This window comes from Hylobates moloch, unplaced genomic scaffold (assembly GCF_009828535.3).
Source record: "Hylobates moloch isolate HMO894 unplaced genomic scaffold, HMol_V3 SCAFFOLD_2, whole genome shotgun sequence".
NCBI lineage: Eukaryota > Metazoa > Chordata > Mammalia > Primates > Hylobatidae > Hylobates > Hylobates moloch.
This window is the reverse complement of record NW_026652277.1, coordinates 107656830-107680044: the sequence shown is the minus strand read 5'-3', so window position 1 is coordinate 107680044 and position 23215 is coordinate 107656830. Positions and strand designations below refer to the sequence as shown.

General features: G+C 43.1%; 1 protein-coding gene across 3 annotated transcripts in view; it reads left to right on the top strand.

Moving 5' to 3' along the window:
* The window catches only part of BACH2 (BTB domain and CNC homolog 2), a 373540-nt gene that overhangs the window by 332669 nt on the left and 17656 nt on the right, over positions 1-23215 (top strand). For all 3 annotated transcript variants that reach the window (XM_032155389.2, XM_058435404.1, XM_058435405.1), the window contains one exon: positions 15954-17546. In XM_032155389.2, the coding sequence (XP_032011280.1) occupies positions 15954-17546 (1593 nt within the window). The remainder of the gene's footprint in view (positions 1-15953; positions 17547-23215) is intronic.

The window sequence follows — 23215 nt, the reverse complement described above, 5'->3', positions numbered from 1 at the left end:
TTGTCAAAAACCAAAGGTTCATTTTCAGGAAGTTTGGATATCTTTATTTCTAGGAGAAAAGGTGTTTTCCCAGTTACGAGCTATAAATAATGAGGTCTTTCATAACAGTTCCAAGCCATGTTCAAAATAGATGGCCCAGAACAGCCTCCAAGGTACCATTCTGAAGCACCTGTGACTTACTTCCTTTTCTCACCATCCCCTGTGTTGGTGTGAAAAGTGTGTTTCAGCCCCACAGAAACTGGACACAACCAACCAGTCATTGTTAGAAATTTCTTTCTCCCCTGCCTCGGCATCTCTGCTGCTGCCAGAGATGACACCATTGTCAAAAATAGGAACCTACCGGCCTATAGTCCTAGCACTTTGGAAAGCCAAGGAAGGAGGATTGCTTGAGCCCAGAAGTTCATGACCAGCCTGAGCAACAGAGTGAGACCCCTAACTCTACAAAAATTAAAAATAAATAGGACCCTGCCTTCATGTCCCAGCAACCTGAAGTCCGGGACACACTGCTTTTCCCAGCAAAGGCTTGCTCCCAGTCACTGTCGATGTCATTTGTATGCCTGGAACCCTGGTGTCCTGGGGGAAGCTTCAGGACAAGAACCTAGTGGCTTCAGGTAAAAATGGCACCCATGGCTGTGCTGATAGATGGTATCAGCTCCCTTTTCATTCCCTCCCTTGACAGACAGGAATAACACATAGAAAAGATTCAAACTCAGTTAAGAAGCAGGGAAGGGAAGTGGGTGAGTGACAAACCTGACTTCATGCTCCGATTCAGGGGCATGGGTGTTGGATCATAATGATTTCTGCATCCCTTAGAGCTACAGAGTGGTATGTTCTATCTGAGAGTCCTGTAGCTTCAGGGCAGCCATTGTCCAATTCACATATGGGGTTTTGTGTTAATGGCTGCTGTTTAAATCCTCACAGAGCACAGATGGTGCCTGCATTGCATCAGCATTAACTGTTCTCCATTGGCAGAGCCCATTGCAGAAACACAAGAAGGGAGGAGAAATCAGAAGTGTATCGTCCCTTTGGCAAAAAGTCTGGTTTCCATGTATGATTTTTATCCCAACTTACTGTACAGCTTTGAGTAGCCCAGTCAGCATATCTCAGCTTGTTACATGATGGTTGGCTAAAGGACTTAGATGAAAGAAACTAAAGACTGTAGAAATACTATCATTGCTGCTGTATCAACCATGCTGATAAGGCATACTCTGTAGCTTTGTTCCTTCTGTAAGCCACAGTAACACCATTTCTATTGCCAAGGAAAGGGCTTGGCTTGAGAAGCTGATACATACGTCTTCAGAATTTTTAGTACTTTTCTCTCAAAAGCCTTTCAAGTATATTAACTACCTACATGTCTTCAGCTTGTCCCTATTTATTCCTATTTTGCAAATGAAAGGGACAAATGACAGCAGGTATCAAGGTCAGATTGCTTTCCCTGCTAAAGACCAGTGGGCCTCCCCTGGTAGCACCTGGGTTCTCAAGGCTATTGGAGGATTAGGGGTGTGTCAAGCTACTTGCTTCCAGAGGCAAGAAGAAAATAATATTTTCCATAAGAGACGTGTGATCTGTCAGTTCTTCAGTTCTGATTTCAGATGGAAAATATGACTTCAGTTCTTGAAGAAAAAATTCCCTAACCAGGTATGACAGATGTCTTCAAATATGTGATGGATTGTCATGTGAAAGAGGGATTCAAATTGCTTGCCCAAGTGGGCAGTACTAGGGCTAGCTCAGTTTAGTTCAACTAATAGTTATTGAGAATCTAGGGTGTACAAGGCACATGCTTTCAATTGAAGGTGATGGAGTGGGGAGGAAGAGAGAAGAATATCTTGCTTAACTCATAACACCAATTATGTCAGAACCCAGCAAGTTTGATATTGGTAGGAAAGTAAAATATTTGGTAAATCATGGGATAAATCAAGAAGTTACAGTCTCCAATGTCTATTCATGGTTGAAGCAGGAGTAATGTAAAAATGGACTTGGAGATTATTGCCACAGTGATAAATAGAATTTCTCAGAGAACCCAAGTAACCTGGTAAGCAGAAGGACATCACAGTGAAATATGGCTATGGGAAGGAATTCCATATTCAAAATAAAAATGTAACCACTGGAAAGACAAGCAGAGCCAAAAGTATATCTAGGCCAGTCACTGTGGCTTATGCCTGTAATCCCAGCACTTCAGAGGGCCCAGGCGGGTGGATTACTTGAGGTCAGGAGTTCGAGACCAGCCTGACCAACATGACAAAACTCCTTCTCTACTAAAAATACAAAAAAATTAGCTGGGTGTGGTGGCACACACCTGTAATCCCAGCTACTTGGGAGGTTGAGGCACGAGAATCGCTTGAACCCGGAGGCGGAGGCTGCAGTTAGCCGAGATTGTGCCACTACATTCCAGCCTGGGTGACAGAGTGAGACTCCATCTCAAAAAAAAAGAATTATATCTAATAAGGTCTGTAAGCAAATCTAGAAACATAGGGCAGGGGCCCTCTGAAGAGCACTGGGAGATTAGAAGAGAGAGGAGCAAAATTGATATTGTAGGAGTTTATGGGTCCTATTGTCAGGACAATTAAAGGTTCCATGTTCCTATTCCCATGTACAAAATTAGGTCAAATAGCTACCAGAATTCTCCTCGACCAGTAGATGAATACCTGAGTGGTTATTGATTTGCCACATTGGCAATTCCACCTTCCAGAAAGTAGAAGATGCAAGGGTAGAACTGCTATTCGGGTCGTAATCTGGCTAAAAGGAATTAACAAGAGTACACATGAGAGGATCTTTAGAAGAAAGCGGCAGTATCATCTTAAAGAACATGATAGTCAAAGAAGATTTTGTACAGTCCAAAATATTTCAAGACCTTTTTTATTGTGATTTTAAAAACACATAACATAAAATTTACCATACATTTTTATGTGTACAGTTCAGTAGTGTTAAATAAGTTCAATATTCTTAAGTATTCACATTGTTGTGAAACAGATCTCCAAAACTTTTTCATCTTGGAAAATCCAAAACTCTGTACTCATTAAACAACTCCCCCTCTTTTTCTTCCTAGCCCCTGATAAATGCCATTCCACTTTCTGTTTCTATGAATGTGACTACTTTTCAATGCCTCATATAAATGGAATCACACAGAAGTTTCTTTTTATGATTAGCTTAATTCACTTAGCATAATGTTCTCAAGGTTCATCCATGTTAGAACACGTGACAGGATTTTCTTCCTTTTAAGGCTGAGAGTCCATTGTATGTATCTACCACATTTTGTTGATCCAGTCACTCATTAATGGAAATTTGGGTTGCTTTCACTTCTTGGCTATTGTGAATAGTGCTGCTGTGAACATGAGTGTACAAACACCTCTTTAAGACCCTGCTTTGGATTCTTTTGAAAATATCCCCCGAACTGGGTTTGCTGGATCATATGGTAGTTCTATTTGTAATTTTTTAAGGAATCTTCATACTGTTTTCCATAGCAGTTGCACTATTTTGCAATCTCTTCAACAATGCACAAGGGCCAAATGCAGTGACTCACACCTGTAATTTCTGCACTTTGGGAGAACGAGGCAGGAGAATCACTTGAGCCCAGGAGTTCAAGACCAGCCTGGGCAACATGGCAAGACTCTGTCTCTACAAAAATAAGAAATTAACCGGGCAGGACGGCATGTGCCTCCTGTCCCAGATACTTGGGAGGCTGAGATGGGAGGAGCACTTGAGCCTGGGAAGTTGAGCCTGCAGTGAACTATGATCATGCCACTGCACTCCAGCCTGGGTGACAGAGTGAGACCTGTCTTAAAAACAAAAACAAACAAGAAAAATAAAAAATAAAACAGTGCACAAGGATTTCAATTTCTCCACGGCCTCGCTGACACTTGTTACTTTGTTTTTTTGGTAGTAGTCATCCCAGTGGGTGTAAGGTGAGATCTCATTGTACTTTTAGTTTTTATTTCTCTGTTAATTAGTGACGTCGAGCATCTTTTCATATGTTTGTCGGCTATTTGTATGTCTTTGGAGAAATGTCTATTCAAGTCCTTTGCCTACTTTTTAGTTGGGTTATTTTATATTTTGCTGTTGGGAGTTGTAGGAGTTCTTGAAATGAGAGTTCTTTATGTAGGGGTTCTTTATGTATCAACCCTTTATTAGGTATATGATTTACAAATATTCCCTCCCATTCCATGAGTTGCCTTTTTACTTTGATTGTGTCCTTTGATAGAGTCAGATTTTAAGTTTGATATAGTCCCATTTGTTTATTTTTGCTTTCGTTTCATGTGCTTTTGGTGTCATATCCAAGACCTCGTTACCAGGTCCAATGACAGGAAGCTTTTCCCCCATGTTTTCTTCTAGAGTTTTGTAATTTTGGGTTCAAGACATTTTTAAACAGGTTTTTATGTTAATAAGAAAAAGGTAGAAATTATGCATATATGGGGAAAGATGATTCAGGAAGGCTAGAAATGTCCAAAACAAAGTTCACATGAGGACCCTTTTCTTGAAAAAGGAGGGTAAATTGTGCCAGCAATTCTGTTTCATTCAGAGTTTTATTTTAAACACTGGAAAAACACGAACAACTATGGGAACATGTATGGAACCACAAATAAGGCGTTCAAGAAAACTCAAGCCCAAATGAGTGGAGACCTTTCAAAGAGGACCACAGAAAACAAAAATGAATTTGTGGTTCTCTTTGGAGCGTAAAGCTGAGGAAACCAACAGCTGCTCATTGGGGCTGACTGTGTAGTACTGAGGATGGCAAAGAGCCCAGAGTTAATTTTATATTGTGCATCAAGGAGAATGACTGAATGAATGACCATAAGACTGAAAAGTGAGAAAAAACTTGGAAAAGGGAAAGGAAGCCCTAGGTAGATGAACAAAAAGAAAATGCTAAGCACCCAGACTGGATGAAGTAAAGCCCCCAAACTGCAGGGGGAATAATAGATATGATTATGATACAAATTGCTATGGTCAAAATCTTTCAGGGACTGTGGGGCCAAGGAAAGCATCAAAAGACTAGAGATCAGAAATTGCATCATAATTTTCAAAACAAAGAGAAGAAAGTGGATCTTTAAAAATTTGACTGAATAGTAGTTTTTATAATAGGAATGATTTCTGAATATCTAGACAAGTACACACTCTTGGGTCAAAAATTTGATTTTGCAAGGTTAAGATGGACACATGGCTTATCAATAGATATGGGAGGAAATAAGCTCAGAGATGTTAATTGTAAATAGTAAGTGACAGTGAAATCTGAGCATTTCTAGAAAATAGGATATAGACAGAGAGAAGTGATAGTCTGTCCTCTGTACCAATGATTGGAGTATTTATTCAATCCAGATATCTGCCAGAGGTGTAGTCGCAGGCAATGTGGTTCAGAGGAGAGTAACAAGAAAGGTATAAGAACTCATAACTGACTAAGCCAAAACTTCCATTCCTGAAACTTAACATGAAGAACCATTAGAAGGTGCTAATGAGGGACCAAACTTCTCATCACTGGAAGCCTTCAAAAATGTTTTGTATTTTCTGGTTGAAGATCAAGTGGTTCATAGTTGGTTTGAAATGACTAGAGGGGTTGAGAGGGTGAAACCAGACCTTGAGTCAAGAAATTCTGGCCTAGGAAAATCACTGGTTTCTGGAATGGGGAGAGGGTCGTTTAAAATGGAAATTAGGTAATTTTTTCTAAATCTTCTTTTTAAAAATAATTTTCTTTTGGAGGCAGTTTTTCAAATGAAACCATAAACCTTGATGCAGGTTTTACAACTTCCTTACCAGTGAGTGGGATGCTTTTCACTTTTATTTTACACTGAAAAACGTGAAAAGTTACTACTATTTCATATCTATTTTAAGACCTACACTTATATTGAAATTGGATTTTTAAAAATTATTCTGTGAACTTCATTTTATAATCTTTCAGAAGGGAGATTTTCTGTTTTCACCATATGCTTTTAGGGTAAATATGAATATAGTTCCTTGTATCTGTATCATATATGACTTTTGCCTGTCACTAACCTAGGAAATATAACCATCTATACCTGAATAGGAAAATTATGAGTGCCACATTATGAAGGAGATGAGATGAGATGGGCAAAACCACCCAGTTGAAATGAAGGTTCCACATACCCAAGGTGTCGCCAGTTCTCAGGAAAGACAATATGGAATGTTTGCTTTTGGAACCTTCTCCTGTTCTCATCAACCCTGAAACAACCAAAGAAATACCTAAGGGGCAGTTTCAGCCATTATGTAGCCCCATGATCATTCTGAGCCGACTACCACAGATAGGGGACATGTAACGCTCCCCCTAGACATCAGCTTCATCCAACTGCCATTCCACTCTGGAACAAAGCTCTGGTGCCATGTGGCACCCCGCCAGAAGGGCATTTCTGCTTTGTCTTCTAGATTCTAAGGACCAATACTTAGCTAAGCCTGATAGTTTACCGAATCCCCATGTGAAGGGGTGGGTTGCCCCTCCACACCTGTGGGTGTTTCTCATTAGGTGGAACGAGAGACTTGGAAAAGAAAAAGACACAGAGAGAAAGTATAGAGAAAGAAATAAGGGGGCCCAGGGGACCAGCGTTCAGCATATGGAGGATCCCGCCGGCCTCTGAGTTCCCTTAGTATTTATTGATCATTCTTGGGTGTTTCTCGGAGAGGGGGATGTGGCAGGGTCATAGGATAATAGTGAAGAGAAGCAGATAAACACATGAACAAAGGTCTCTGCATCATAGACAAGGTAAAGAATTAAGTGCTGTGCTTTAGATATGCATACACATAAACATCTCAGTGCCTTACAGAGCAGTATTGCTGCCCGCATGTCCCACCTCCAGCCCTAAGGCGGTTTTCCCCTATCTCAGTAGATGGAACATACAATTGGGTTTTATACCGAGACATTCCATTGCCCAGGGACGAGCAGGAGACAGATACCTTCCTCTTGTCTCAACTGCAAAGAGGCATTCCTTCCTGTTATACTAATCCTCCTCAGCACAGACCCTTTACGGGTGTCGGGCTGGGGGATGGTCAGGTCTTTCTCTTCCCACGAGGCCATATTTCAGACTATCAAATGGGGAGAAACCTTGGACAATACCTGGCTTTCCTAGGCAGAGGTCCCTGCGGCCTTCCGCGGTGTTTGTGTCCCTGGGTACTTCAGATTAGGGAGTGGTGATGACTCTTAACGAGCATGCTGCCTTCAAGCATCTGTTTAACAAAGCACATCTTGCACAGCCCTTAATCCATTTAACCCTGAATTTGACACGGCACACATTCAGAGAGCACAGGGTTGGGGGTAAGGTTATAGATTAACAGCATCTCAAGGCAGAAGAATTTTTCTTAGTACAGAACAAAATGGAGTCTCCTGCGTCTACTCCTTTCTACACAGACACAGTAACAATCTGATCTCTTTCTTTTCCCCACACCCATGTGGTAAAAGGGCTTCCTAGGATTTGCAGAGTTTCATTGAGCAGGAAAGGGACACAGCACTTATCTTCATTCTTCAGGAGGAATCCAGACACTGGAAAAATAGAACCAATTATGAGATTCACCTTCTGCATACCGAAAGATGTACTGCATCCAGTTGGCCAGACTTCTTTGGATAGAGCTATATAAAACTGAATATTTTAGAAAGAGTAATAAAATTTACAATAACATGTTTCCATATGAAATAGCATTTCTTTCCTGGTTCACTTCAGAGAAACAGCAACAGGTAGAAAAGGAGCGTGAGAGTTGAACTCTGCGGTCGGAAGACTTGAGTTTAGCCCTGGCCAGGCAGCCCTGTGACCTTGGGTAAATCCCTTCACCTTTCTGGGCCTTGGCCTCCTTGTCTGTAAAATGGATTGTTAAGTCAGGGAACGAGAAACCATGCCAGGTGTTTCAAATAGAGGGGCTATAAAACAGGAAATTGGGTACACAGGTGTTGGAAAACTGGAAGAACAGAAAAGGGAAGGAGAGCTAACCTAATGATTAATGACCGCGGAAAGTATCTACTGCTCCTAGGGCTGGAGGGGATGAAAGGGACCTGTGAGCATGGTGGAGGGGCCGGTGCCTCGGGAGCTGCCGCTGTGGGGCAGACAGCCCCTTCCGGACACTCCACCACAGTCAGGGATGCAGCCACTTCAGAACACACCATCAAGGAAGGAAAGATAAACAGAGCAAGAGACAGAAGGAGCCACAGCGTCTTCATGCCTCCCACCTTCTGAGCTTACCCGCCTGTGCACTTGTTGGCAGGTCCGATAATAAGTCAACCAGCGAAACAGCCTAGGAAACAGTTTTTGAACTCCCAGCCTCAGCAAGAGGGAATTATGAGAAGAGTGGATGTGAGTCCGAGAGACAGTAGTAAATAACCAACATATGAGTTTACAACATCAAACTAAAATTCAGTCAAATAATAGAAGTCAAAATTAGTAGTTGGTAAGGACTATTTCAATTTTCCAGTTATGTTTATATTAAGGTAGTTAAGTTGTATTAGTGTTACAGAGATACACACGCAGAGAGTGATAATAGTTTTGGTTCTGGCCTCAACAGTTTCTGAATAATTTTTTTAGATGTTTTTTAATTTAAAAAGTTTGTATTGAGTCATGATTTAGGAAAAACTACAAGTACATTTCTGAAAACCCTGTGACAGGAGAAATCATAGCAAAAATGTGGGTTATGGTAGGGTCTGTCCTCAAGAATTCCTGAGAATAATTGCAGGGAGTCTGAGTCTGTTAGCTGATTCAAGTCATGACTCTCTATCATGGGGATTCGAGTCAGGCCTTTGCTCACTGAGCCTACATGATTTTCCTTTTTTTGCTAATCAGAAAGTACCTTGGTGGGCTGACCATGTTTTTCAGCCCAAAGTTGAAGTCAAATGGTGTTCTACTGTTTGACCTCCACCCTGGGATGCCATCACCCCCTCCTCAAATCAGGGAGTCCATTTCAACTGCAGGGAATAGGTAACGTGTGTGTGTGTGTGTGCACGTGCGTGCGCGTGCACTTGTGCATGCATGTGTTATTGACAGGGCCAGCTTCGTGAGCATAAAACCTGTGCAACTAATTGCACAGGGCCCCATGCTCAGAGGGATCCTGCACTTTGTTTAATGTTCTCTTGTCACTCTTGAAATTCTTAATCTCTGAACAAGAGGCTAACATTTTCATTTTGCACTAGGCCCTGCAAACCATCTAGCCAGTTCTGGTTTTGTGGTAGGGGAGGGCAATTGTGAATAGAGGACCAAGAAAGGTCTCAGTGAGAAAGTGGCATTTGAGAAAAAGCCAGAAGATGATGAGGGAGTGAGACATGCCTTTCTTTTACTTACTCTGAAGAACTTCAACTCAGCCCTCAACACTTGGCAAGCGTTACCTCCTCTAAGCAGCCTTACGCTAATTCCCTTAGCAGTTACTGCTCCAGCCCTGTCCTCCCAGCATCCTGCAAATACCTCTGTTACATACTCAGGTGACACTGTAAACATTTATACTGAACATCTGTCTCCCCAGTCACTTGTTAGCTCCTTGGAGAAAAAGGTGTTGTTTTATTCATATTTGTAGCAACAGCAATAATACTGGTTGTTACTTAATGCCAGATCCTGTTCCAAAGGTTTTACTACAAGGCAGGCACTGTCAGTATCCCTGTCTTACAGTTGTAGAAACTAAAGCATAGAGAAACTAAAGCATAGAAAGGTTAAGTAACCAGCCCAAGTGACACAGCTGGTAGACAGCAGAGCTGAGACTTGAATCCAAGAAAGTGGAGTCCCCAGACCTTGCATAGTAACAGTGAGTGCCTCGCACATCGTTGGAGAATGAAAAAAATGAGTATGGATGGACACAGTGGCTCATGCCTGTAATCCCAGCACTTTGAGAGGCTGAGGCAGGAAAATGGCTTGAGCCCAGGAGTTCAAGGCCAGCCTGGACAACATAGTGAGACCTTATCTCTAAAAAATAAAATAAAATTAGTAAACAAAAAATTATAAGTGACTGAATGATCAGATAGAGTCTCAGGAGTAAAACTTACAAATAGCAGAAGGATTTTTACATTGTGGCTGCAGATCCAAGTTCAGACCTGCACAGGAGAGAAAAGACACTCTGTTTATGTTTTAAGACGTATTCACTAAGACAAATAATGATTTTCTTTAGCTAAAAGAACCACCGTATGAAATGATATATGTATAAATCATTTTCAATGTTGATTTAGTTTTCATATTATTACCTTAGGAGTAGAACACAAGATAAACTCTATCTAAAATTCATAATAAAATTGCCCAGGCACAATGGCTAACACCTGTAATCCCAATACTTTGGGAGATCAAGATAGACAGATTGCTTGAGTCCAGGAGTTTGAGACCACCTGGGCAACATGGTGAAACCCCGTCTCTACGAAAAATACAAAAATCAGCCAGGCATAGTGGTATGTGCCGATAGTCCCAGCTATTCGAGAGGCTGAGTTGGGAGAATCGCCTGAGCCCCAAAGGTTGAGGCTGCAGTAAGCCAAGATCATGTCACTGCACTCCAGCCTGGACAACCAGTGTGAGACCCTGTCAGTAAATAAATAAATAAAATTAATACGAGGCCAGATGTGGTGGCTCACACCTGTAATCCTAGTACTTTGGGAGGCTGAGGCAGGAGGATCCCTTGAGCCCAGGAGTTTGAGACAAGCCTGGGCAACATAGGGAGACCCTGTCTCTAAAAAGAAATAAAATAAAAATTAATACTAAAATAACCAGAAGCTTTGTTGAAATAGTAGGGTTAATTAATTTAACAAATACTTTCTAAATGTCTAGCATGCTGCTTTGGGAAGAAGAATGTGATAATGTGGATATGAATTATAGAAAATTAAGATGAGGAGTGATGCCTGATCACTAAGTCAGTTTTCATCCTGCAGAGTGGGATGCAGTGCAGCAAGAGAGTGGGAAGGGAGAGGTAGTTGTCACCAGCATTGCTTTGTCATTTGACAAGTGCCTTGCTGTGCAAATACAACCCAGAGGGGTTGTCAGTGGTCTAGCGTTTTAAAAAGCCCTTGGGCAGGGGTTCATTACCTTTATCTTCCTGGTTCCTGCAGTGCGTAAGAGATTCAACTTCATCAGGAAAGTGTACATGGCGTTGCTGAAGGTGTAAGTTTCCCTTTTTTGTGAAGTTGTGATTAAGGGACCTTGAGAAGCATGCCAGCCCTCTCCCAGGGAGCAGTCACCTGTCCTCCGGATTCATCTGCTCAGCCTTCTGCAGATGGGCTCAATGCTACAGCCATGTGTATATACTGCCAACTGGAGACACCTTAATCATGTAGCTTATGTAGAGAATGATGTTCCAAGTCTCAAAAATCCTCAAACCCTATTTTCAATAAATGCCTGAAGGCTGACTGCCTCATCCCTGTCGTAGTCCAGAGATGGAACTGTTATAAGTATCCTAACCGTAAACTCTGTCCTGCAGCAAAATGGATGTCTCATGAAACACTGAGCTCCCCAGCCTTGCAACCAGTGCCCAAACTTTCTCTACCAGTTGAGTTTTCATCAGCCCATCTTCCTTTCAGCAGAGAGATGATATATTAGAATCCAATGGAATAAAGGGTTAAGGGTCATAGTTACAGTGGGTCAAATTTCAACACATTGTCAGCATGTTGACTTGCACCATCGGACATGGTATCCTGGCCTTATTTCTTTCAGGGTTGAACCAACTCATATGTGCCAACTGCTAGCTGAGGTCATCGCCTCCTAGGAAGCACTCTGTGGGAGGTTGGAGGTTTAACTTTCTGCCCTCTCCAAGGTCTCGCCCCCACATGGCACACTGTATTCTGGCCCCAATGTGTGATCCCATCTCATCTGTGTCAGAATGAGTATTGCACAGTATGAGACCAGGTAGTTACATATTTAAGTGCAGTGAAAAAATATTCTTCGAAATGAGGCATTCAAAATATGTTCATTCAAAATGCAAGACTGTTATCCCAAGTTGTCCCTAACACCATGTTTTGCATTTGTTTCTCATACCTTGAGGCCACTGCTGACCAGTGGATTTTAGCCTAGATGGGTCTGCTTAGAGCAGAGGGATGCAACTCCATTAACGTCAGTGAATTGGAACTATTCTTCTATTTATAGCCACTTCATTCCATTTTAACTTTATGATCATTACTTTTTAAAATACCATTTTATGAATTGTTAGTTTTGTGTGTAATTCTCCACCTCCCACCCCCTCTTATTTTTTCCCATTATTAGAGCCTTATTTGTTAAGAACAAAAAGTAAGTAACAGTGCAGACTTGGAGTCACAGTTTCATGAACATATAGCTTTTCACTGGTACCTGAATATTTGCCTTCTGAGTATAATGAATGAATTTAAATGGTCCCTAAAAATGAGTAGACAGTGCCACCTTCTCAAGATGGAGGCTAAGACAGTATTTAGAAAGCCTCTGCCTGCTGTAACACTTGCTGGCAGGTGTGATGGGCACTTGCTTTCTGTTTTGTGTATCTGGAGCAATTACCACTGCCTAAAGTAGACCAGAGATGGGTTCCTGGGAGGGACCCTTGTGACAGTTCAGAAAGTAGCCATCGTATCAAAGCAACCCTTGACCTAGAGCAGACACTCAAGGTGTGCTGATAAAAGTGTTCAAGGGGTCCCCTCGCTAGTCCCCTCAGCCTCAGTAGTCTCCTATCCTGAACTTGTCTGGATTTCTCAGTTGGCAACTACTCATATAATCTTGCAATGGCTTTTCCATTGTTGACTTACTTGCACTGTTACTTAGTTAACTTTTCATCATTTGTACCTCTTCTGCAAAGCTAAATCTTAGATCTCTTGAGCACAGGCCTGAGTCCTGCACATATCCTTCCCTCACACCACTGAGCACAGAAGAAGAAACAGACTGGACTTGGTTTGGAATCCTAGCTCTCCACTGACTAGCACTGACCATGGATAAACTCCTTCACCTCCCTGCTTCACAGTTTCCTTATCTGCAGAATAAGGGCAGTCATGCCTGCCTTGCAGGGCGTTGCGAGAGCACAGTGCTGGGTACTAGGAGATACTTGGTAAATGGTCATTCTGGCTCACCGAACAAAGCCTCACACACAGAAGCTGAGCAAAATCTTGCAGACTTAAATATGACAAAGCAGGACTGAAACCAGAATGGGAGAAGAGCTAGTTATGAGCTCTTGAACTTTCATGGTGAGGACACCATTTCCTCTGCCCTTGGGCTTAAGTGACAGTTTACAAACCAGGTTTTTGATCTGTGACTCTTTCATGACCATATGACGATCATTTCAAGCTCAGCATGTCTCCTGAGCCTCAGTGATCTAAGGAGTGCCATTGATTTGTGATGTGGAGACTTTGCTCATTCACATCCTCGGTCCAATTCATACATTTAAGCATCAGCTCTTCCCTGAGCGGAGATGCTTTCTCCAGCTCCTTGCAGCCATGTGGCAGAGGGTGACTCCCAGTACTGCTTCCTGATCTACAGATCCCCATGGATGTCCCTGGCTTCTTTAGAAATTTTCTTTACAGGAGGCCACAGTGGAAGATAGTGGTAAGGCTTACTTAGACCTACAGCATCAAAAAAAAAAAAAAAAATGGTGATAAGGATGGGAGTATGAGAAAAACTGTGTGAACACTATAAGTAGCATTGAAATTAGTTTCCTACATTTCCCATATAGTGAGCACCTTTGCCAAAACTCAAGAAGTGTCTTATCCACCCGTTTGGCAACTGGCACATTACAGAGGAGCATAGGATCATTACGAGGGCAGGGGTCAACTCTGCATTGATTTCACCATTTCTTTCTTGGTGGTGGAGCCATGTGGCAGTAAAGGAATAGGTCATGTGACATTCTTGTCACCTTCTTCAGTTACCTATAAATACACATTTCCTTGCTTTTTTACTTTCTTTTAAAGATTCCTGGAAGAAAAGGACATAAACGGATGTATTGTCAGTACTACATTTGCTGAACCTATTACCATGTCAGCTTAGCAGGATACAAAAGTGTCGGTCAGATGAGCTCCTTTTTAATACTGGTACTGTGACACGGGGCAAACAAAGACCCTTGCCTGCCTGCCTTTGATTGGTTGATCGGTTTAGTTAGTTGGTTTACATGATGCCTTGCTCCAAAAGTAACTTGAGACAACACCCTGTAAACATACTGTGTTGTCACCTTGCGTACACAGTAGTAGTATGTTAGGACACAGTTGGACTTATGACGTATTCAGTAACATACAAGCTTTTAACAAGTATTTACCATGTTAGAGACCCCAGGTTAGATTAGATGCAAGGTTACAAAGACAGACAAAACCATTCCTGATCTGAAGGAGCTTGCTGTCTTATGGTAGAAACAGACACAATTAGGTATAATAAAAGGGAGTTGGCAATGATTGCCCGTGTAGAATTTATAATGTGGGTCTAGCAGTCATGGCTTTTCATTTTGTTTTTTTTAACCAGATACCTCTGGACTCATCATCTGACAGAAAAAAAAATTTAATATGGAATCTTACTTGAGTACTTTAAAAAGATTAACAATTAAAATCCCGTTCAGTTACATGTCTAAGAAATTTCCCTTACTGGAAAGAATGCAGTGATACAAAATCAGTGCTGCCCTGGAGAATCCAGCACGTCTCCTCATCTGGCTATGAGAGCTGAGAGGACAATGTCATTCAATCTCTCTAAGAGGACTGGAGAGCGCTCCCAAAGGAGTGAATGTCCAGGTTGAATCTTGAACATCAATCACAGGTCCTTGCAAGAATTTTGGCTCTGTATGCTGCAGTAAGTTTAATATACACAGAAGTCAGCTACAAAGTTTACCAGTTCACCTTGCTGTGCACTCACTCCCCCAGCTAAAATTTTGTATCACTGCTACCATAGCTTCTAGCAAGGACCCCATGATTGCTGCTTTCATTTGATTTGTATAGGATTTGTAGACATGCCTCACCTTCCTGTGGGGTCAGCAGTGCTTGCAAGAACCTAGAGGATGTGTGGTTTTATGTGCAGGGTAAGGAAGCCTACCCTGATGAACACCAGCAAGTTTAATCCATTTCCATCTGAAAAAACAATTGGCCTTAGGCAACATATTCTTAATTGTCTAAGTCATTGTGTGTGAGCGGGCATGCATGCGGGCACACACGTGTTTGTGTGCATATGCAAGCTGTGCATAAATAGCACACTTTGAATCTTTGTAAAATATAATGGATAAGCAGCAAATGACAGTAGGCTTAGCCCCTGAAGATTTACCAGGAAAAAAAGACAGCCGCATGGCAAAGCTGCTGCTAATAATTAGGGAAGGAATAGCCCATACCCTGTGCCACTCAGCAGCTTCAACCATTTAAATGACAGCCGGTTTGTTTAACTCTGCAACCCCCATTCATTATGGGCCAGGGGTTGATTTCATCTTGAGCACACCCCTTTTGATTGTTGTCATCTCTGGTGAGATAATGAGATCATCATCATCATCATAAGATCAGCTAGGACATGATGACCGAAAGTCTCAAGTAGAAACTGTGATGGATGAGCAAAACAGGAGTTGTTTTAATGTCTCTTTTAACGTTGTAAGTGAGGAAAACCTATTTTTGCAACTCCCTGGACTTAGTTTTTTGCAGGGCCACATTGCCATTTTTGTGGTTGACAAGAAAACGTTAAGGCTCTCTTGGGCTGCAGCAAGCTGCAAGAAGTGTCACAACACTCCCCCCTCGTGTAGAATGGCTCTTGACAGGACTGATTGGGAGGGAAGTTAATAGGCTCCCCATTGTCACCGTGCATTTTTGCCAGGATATTTCATTAGTGTAAACACTGAACCCGTTGTCATCTTGTTTAGCCACTTGACCCTGGTGATTTTCAATTCTGCCTGTGCTGTGATGGAGTACAACAGTGGCATGCACGAGACAGGCACTAATTATTGGAAGTAGAATCATTGCTGACCCAGTACTACAAGATTAACTGCCCCTTTGCAGTCTTTATTCTGGGACATTAGCACTATCTGGTTATCTTGCTTCAGTTGGGGGATTTGGGACAATAGCAGTGCTGATGGTAATGTTGGTGATTTCCCTGTTTGTTTTGCAGGTCACGGCCAGGGGCTTTGGGCCACTGTTACAGTTTGCCTACACTGCCAAGCTGTTACTCAGCAGAGAAAACATCCGCGAGGTCATCCGCTGTGCTGAGTTCCTGCGCATGCACAACCTGGAGGACTCCTGCTTCAGCTTCCTGCAGACCCAGCTCCTGAACAGTGAGGATGGCCTGTTTGTGTGCCGGAAGGATGCTGCATGCCAGCGCCCGCACGAGGACTGTGAGAACTCTGCAGGAGAGGAGGAGGATGAAGAGGAGGAAACGATGGATTCAGAGACGGCCAAGATGGCTTGCCCCAGGGACCAGATGCTTCCAGAGCCCATCAGCTTTGAGGCCGCCGCCATCCCTGTAGCAGAGAAGGAAGAAGCCCTGCTGCCCGAGCCTGACGTGCCCACAGACACCAAGGAGAGCTCAGAAAAGGATGCGTTAACGCAGTACCCCAGATACAAGAAATACCAGCTTGCATGTACCAAGAATGTCTATAATGCATCATCACACAGTACCTCAGGTTTTGCAAGCACATTCCGGGAAGATAACTCTAGCAACAGCCTCAAGTCGGGGCTTGCCAGGGGGCAGATTAAAAGTGAGCCGCCCAGTGAAGAGAATGAGGAAGAGAGCATCACGCTCTGCCTGTCTGGAGATGAGCCTGACGCCAAGGACAGAGCAGGGGATGTCGAGATGGACCGGAAACAGCCCAGCCCTGCCCCTACCCCCACGGCCCCAGCTGGGGCCCCCTGCCTGGAGAGATCCAGGAGCGTGGCCTCGCCCTCCTGCTTAAGGTCTCTGTTCAGCATAACGAAAAGTGTGGAGCTGTCTGGCCTGCCCAGTACATCTCAGCAGCACTTTGCCAGGAGTCCAGCCTGCCCTTTTGACAAGGGGATCACTCAGGGTGACCTTAAAACTGACTACACCCCTTTCACAGGGAATTATGGACAGCCCCACGTGGGCCAGAAGGAGGTGTCCAACTTCACCATGGGGTCGCCCCTCAGGGGGCCTGGGTTGGAGGCTGTCTGTAAACAGGAGGGAGAGCTGGACCGGAGGAGCGTGATCTTCTCCTCCAGCGCTTGTGACCAAGTGAGCACCTCGGTGCATTCTTATTCTGGGGCGAGCAGTTTGGACAAAGACCTGTCTGAGCCGGTGCCAAAGGGTCTGTGGGTGGGAGCTGGCCAGTCCCTCCCCAGCTCGCAGGCCTACTCCCATGGTGGGCTGATGGCCGACCACTTGCCAGGAAGGATGCGGCCCAACACCAGCTGCCCGGTGCCAATCAAAGTCTGCCCTCGCTCACCCCCCTTGGAGACCAGGACCAGGACTTCCAGCTCCTGTTCTTCCTATTCCTACGCAGAGGACGGGAGCGGGGGCTCACCCTGCAGCCTCCCTCTCTGTGAGTTCTCCTCCTCGCCCTGTTCCCAGGGAGCCAGATTCCTTGCCACAGAACATCAGGAACCAGGCCTGTTGGGAGATGGAATGTACAACCAAGTGCGGCCCCAAATTAAATGTGAGCAGTCTTACGGAACCAACTCCAGTGACGAATCCGGATCGTTCTCGGAAGCAGACAGTGAGTCGTGTCCTGTGCAGGACAGGGGCCAGGAGGTAGGGAACCCACATAAATTCAAGCATGTGACCCACTTTCTAGGCCCTTTATCTGGACTACTCCCTGCCTCCCACCACTCCCACATTTTTCTTACGTGCTAAGGTTAAAGATGACAGTAGAGACTGCCTTCCCCATCCACAGAGGCAGGATGCTGAAGGTGATTCCACATTAACCACTTCTGTCCTAGAAAATCACTTATATTTGATCTGGATCTCAATACTCTACAAGCAGAGGCAAGCTGCTGGGTAAAAAAACACTGAAGTCTAATGCATGAAGTACACTGAGGCACTCCAGACCCCCCTCTTCTCCCTCTCTCCCCCTCCTACATCTGCTTTGGAAGGATGCCCTGTTCATCACCCTCATCCTTGCCCTTCACCCCTTCAGCATAAAGGAAGATATAGAATCTCTTTCCAGATTGATTGATTGAAACCAAATAGATCAACACTTTCCCAGCACCTTTTAGATTTTCCTTGTCAACAGAAGACCCCAGGGCCACCGCATGTCCATCACAGTGAAGGTGATGGAAGGCTCACTGTTTATCCCGGTCCTGGGGTCATCACAGAAGCACCCTAGTGAGCCACACATAATGTATAATGGACCATTTCCCAAGCTCCCTCAAATGCTAGGAAGACATTTTGAGAAGTAGTGGGGTAGAGTAGCAGTTTCATCCACCCTGAAAGCAATGTACTTGCTAGGAAAAATGTCCTGAGGCTCCATGTGTGTCTTACCGTTGCTGGGAGAGGGGAACAGGAGCAACAGCAGCCACGTCATGAGCAAGACTCACAAGATTAAGGAGAGGAAACAAGAGGCGCCCCCAGGAGGACCCACCTCCCCAATAACATGAACATTCCCTAGAAAGACCTGAGAGAGTCTGTATCGTGACCTGGTGTTCACTGCAGTCTTGCTGATTGACAAGGTACCAGCTTGAGACTGCTACCTGTGTCTCAGACCTCCCTCAGGAGCGGGATTGAACAAACCCAGTGACAAGTCCCTTCTCAGAGCTGTATATCCCAAAAACACAGGAAGAAATGAAACATGGTCCTCCTGAGGCCAGCAACCTTGGTACCCGTCTGTGCTCTCTGAATGTTACCAGCCTCTGTAAGGCAGAGATGTTAACCCAGCCAGAAAGCAGAAATGCCATATGGGATGAGGTGGCTTTTCACAGAGCCACGTGCAGTTTATTCAGCCTCTGCAAGACTGGCGAGAAGCACATGAGGTTTTAGTTTGGGCATGTTTTGAACTGCAAAAATGCCCTGTGGTCACTTTCTTTGCTCGCTAGCCTGGTTTCTGCCTGTCTCTTAACTGCCTAGCAGACACGGAGAAAGAGAAACACTGAAAGGATTTAATTTAAAATAAATTAGAAAGGAAATTTGAATGGGAGCTATTCCCATGTGAATATACCATCTCCCCTTAGGTTTGGGGTGGCGGGTTTTGCCCAGTGCCCCAAGCCAGGCTCACATCTGTGTCCTGGACATTGGGAAGATTGAGCTTTCCTGAAAATAGTGAAAGGCTGTGTTTTCTCTCTCCTCACTCATTCTTTCCCTCTGACCTCTTTTTGTGAGGTTTTCCTTTTGTTCTGAAACGGTGAATGAGCGTGCCTGATGTGGAAGGCAAGTGACTGCGTCCACTTCATCCACATCATGGCTTCCTACCAAGGACTGGTGGAGGGAGAAGAGCACAAAGGCCTGCAGTCTTTGTTTTTTGTCTCTCCTTTAAGAGGAGCCTGGGGCCGGGCGTGGTGGCTCAGGCCTGTAATCCTAGCATTTTGGGAGGCCCAGGTGGGTGGATCACTTGAGCTCAGGATGTCAAGACCAGCCTGGACAACATGGTGAAACCCCATCTCTACCAAAAATATAAAAAAATAGCCGGGCGTGGTGGCTCGTGCCAGTTGTCCAGCTACTTGTGGGGCTGAGGTGAGAGGATCACTTGAGCCCAGGAGAAGGAGGTTGCAGTGAGCTGAGATGGTGGCACTGCACTCCAGGCTGGGTGACAAAGTGAGACCCTGTCTCAAAAAAAAAAAAAAAGGGCTAGCCATTAAGCTCAAGGGAGGATGGTGTTTTTATGACATTTGCATATGTTCAAAGAACTGTCAGTTTCAGATACATCTTCTTTTGTGCCCTCCCACCCTCACCACCAATATCCCAAAAGAGAGCTTAAAGTCTTGGGGACACAGCAAGAACACATTTTTTGTGTGTGTGTTGGGACTATGTCAGTTGTTTACTTTAGAACTAAAAATAGTAACTCAATTAAAAGGAGGACTCATTCAACCTGTAAAATAGTCATGAACAGGACTAGCCTTCCCCCCTTGAGAAATACCCCTACTTTAACAAATACTCTTATTTTTACCTTTAAAAAAAGAATCCATCTTCTGCATTCCTGAACAGTGAAAGAGGAGACATTTACCAAAGCTCTATGCCATTTTGGAAATCATAGCCCCTCTCAGTGGTACAGTTTGGACAGGACAGTTACAGTAAAGCCAAGGTTTTCCCCAATTTGACATCTTAGTTTTCCTAGAGTAGAGGAGGTTAGGTTTCCAAGAACTGTCTCAGGGACTTGCCATGACTGCTGCTCAGGGAGTTGATAACCTGCTTTAGGGAGTTATTTTGACCCTGGTTGAAGTATTATCCCCAGTAATAGTGCTCAAGGCAGATCCTTCTCCACAAGTCAAAACTTGTTTTCCTGAACTGATTCAGAAGCCAGCATCTGTTGGGCTGATTCTGCCCTGCCCTGCTTTCGTATGAGATCCAGGTGCCTTCTCTTTCAAGTGAATCCCATGGAGACACCAGAGTCAGAAATCAAGACAGGAGTTTCCACCCCTTGCCAGACACCAGTCTAATACTTCACGTGTGTTTTCCCAGTCTGTCTTCCTTCACCCCGTAGGGAGCCAAAATGTTAGATCAAAAGTGAAGTGTTAACATACCTTGTATTCTGTAAGATGTTGTAGTTATCCCATGTTAAGCAGCCCTTCCATCTCACAGTCATTGGCTTCTCCCATCCTTTTTAACTGTTCCCCAGCTTCGAGAAAGATCAAATTAGCACAGTATTATCCTTTATCAATAATCAGCTTTTTAAAATGACATTCTTTTTTAAATTCTAGAACACAGCATACCCAGCCCCAAACATACCAAATTTAACAGGCTTTCTCTTTGCCTACAACAATATACAAATATATATTCACCTCTGTATGGGTTTGGGTTTTATTTTAATGGCATTATGTTGTAGAGTCAGCAGCTTCCTTTTTTCACGTAGCTGTCTACCATGCATGTGGCTGTAGGTCGATCACACAGGGCCAAGACGTGTTTCTCCAATATCTCTGGTTCTCGTAAATCGTAGTTCATTCAGCTGTCACTTACCACCAGACATTTCAGTTGTTTTCAGTTTTTCCCTCTGATAAACATTGCTGCAATAAACATTTTGTGACCCTACTGTTAGTAGTGGTGCTTTTATTTTTGTGGGTTAGTTTCAAAGATGGGCTAAAGGTTGTGCCCATTTATTAAATACTAAATGACCAACCCAAAATGTTGTAGCAATTCACATATCCGTCAGCAACTTAGAGTGTCCAGTTTCCCCTATTCTTGCCCATGCTAGTTGTCACCAGTCTTTTCAATTTTTGCCAATTTGATGGGCAAAAAATGGTGACTACTAATGAGGCTGACATCTTGTTTTATGTGTATTGAACATTTATATGTCCTTTCCTGTGAATTGCTGGTTTATCTCTTTGCCCATTTTTCTTTTGTATTGTTTAAATCAACATGTAGGAATCTTAATCCCTAGTATTAGGAATATTAACCCTTTCTCATAAATGTTGCTTAAATATTCCCTTAGTCTGCTTCTTTATTTATTGTACCTTTTCCCATATAAAAAATTTTTAGTTTTATGTAGTCAAGGTATAAGTCTTTTTCTTTATGACTTCTGGATTTGCTATATTCCTTAAGAAGTCAGGTTGGGAATTTTTCTCTTCCAATAAAAAAAAAATGAACAAGTCACATAAGTGAAAATCACAAAACAGTATGCACAAGGTCCTAGTTTGTTTCCTAAATATACACACCATATAAATAAAATCAGTATAGAGAATAAGAAAAAACAGGGAGCACCGTTGGAGAGGAGTGTAAGGAAAGTTTCACTTCTATGTATGTCTGTAATGTTTGAATTTTATGTATGTATATCTTGCACAGGTTTATTTTTTAAATTAAGACGTAATTCTCATATCATAAAATTCACCCTACTAAGATGAGCAATTCAGTGGTTGTTGATATATTCACAATGTTGTACAACCATCGCCACTATGTAATTCCAAAACATTTTCACCACCCTAAAAGGAAATGCTGTACCTATTAGCAGTTACTCTTCATTGCCCACTCCCCTCAGCCCCAGGCAACCAGTAATCTACCTTCTGTCTCTGTAGTGTTTGGGGCATTTGTATAAATAGAATCTTGCAAGATGTGGCCTTCTGTGTCTAGCTCCTTTCACTTTAGCATAACGCTTTGAAGGTTTACCCTTGCCATGGATGTACTCACCAGGTATATTGTCATGTATTAGTACTTTGTTCCTTTTAATTGCTAAGTAATATTCCATTATGTCGATCCATTTTGTTGACTAATACCACATTTTGTTGTTCATTGGTTGAGGGCCATGTGGGTTGTTTCCACTTTGGGGCTATTATAAATAATGCTGCTGTGAGCATTTGAGTACAAGTTGTTTTTAAGACATGTTTTCAGTTATTCCCATAATATTCCTAAGAGTGGAACTGCTAAATCATATAACTTTGTATTTAACCTTTTGAGGAGCTACTAGACTGTTTCCAAGTGGCTATACCATTTCAAATTCCCACCAGCAGTGTATCAGGGATCCAGTTTCTCTGCATCCTCGCCAACACTTGTTATTGCCCATCTTTTTTGTTAATGCCCTCTAGTGGGAGTGGGTAGTTGTGGTTTATCTCATTATGGTTTATAGGTTTGTTTTTAAATGTTGGAAATTATAGAAAATCACAGTCATTTTCCAAAGCAGTAAGCCTCTTAGTAAGACAGCATTGTAACTGGACCATTTCTACTTAATTGTAGATTTTAGTAAAGAAGCACCACAGAGAGTTTCTTTGCACAGTCGAAAGTATGGATTTTTGGACTTGCTTTATTAACATGTTTTACATTGAGAGGGATAAAAGTGTATGAGAGTAAGAGAGTGTGTTGGGGGCAGGCAGGGGGCGGGAGAGAGAGAGAAGGGAAGAGAGAGATAAAGTCCAGAGAAAACATGGAAATGGTACAGAATAGAAGAGCCGTCTGACTCTGAGTCTTCCCACCCAAATGCTGACTTTGAGACACATGTTGTATGTAAAATTTTTACAATCATTTTTGTGGTTCGGTGAATCAGGCAAGTTCTTAGAAGTGTCTGTAATTGGTCTGCTTAATAAAAAGAAACCTTGCTGGGCAGCATAGAAATCAGCCATATTTCTAATTAAAACAGTGTTTTTATGTTGTCTAGAACATTGTGAGTGTCTGGAATTCCAAAGCACATGTCTGTAAGACGAAACCATGTGACAAAGATAGATAGGGCTGATAAACAGAAATAATAATACCTTGTATCTATCAGGCAGTTGAAACTTTCCCAAGCACTTTCTCCACCTGTCATCCAGTTATATTCTTCATAGCAACCCTGTAAGCTAAGTAGGGCA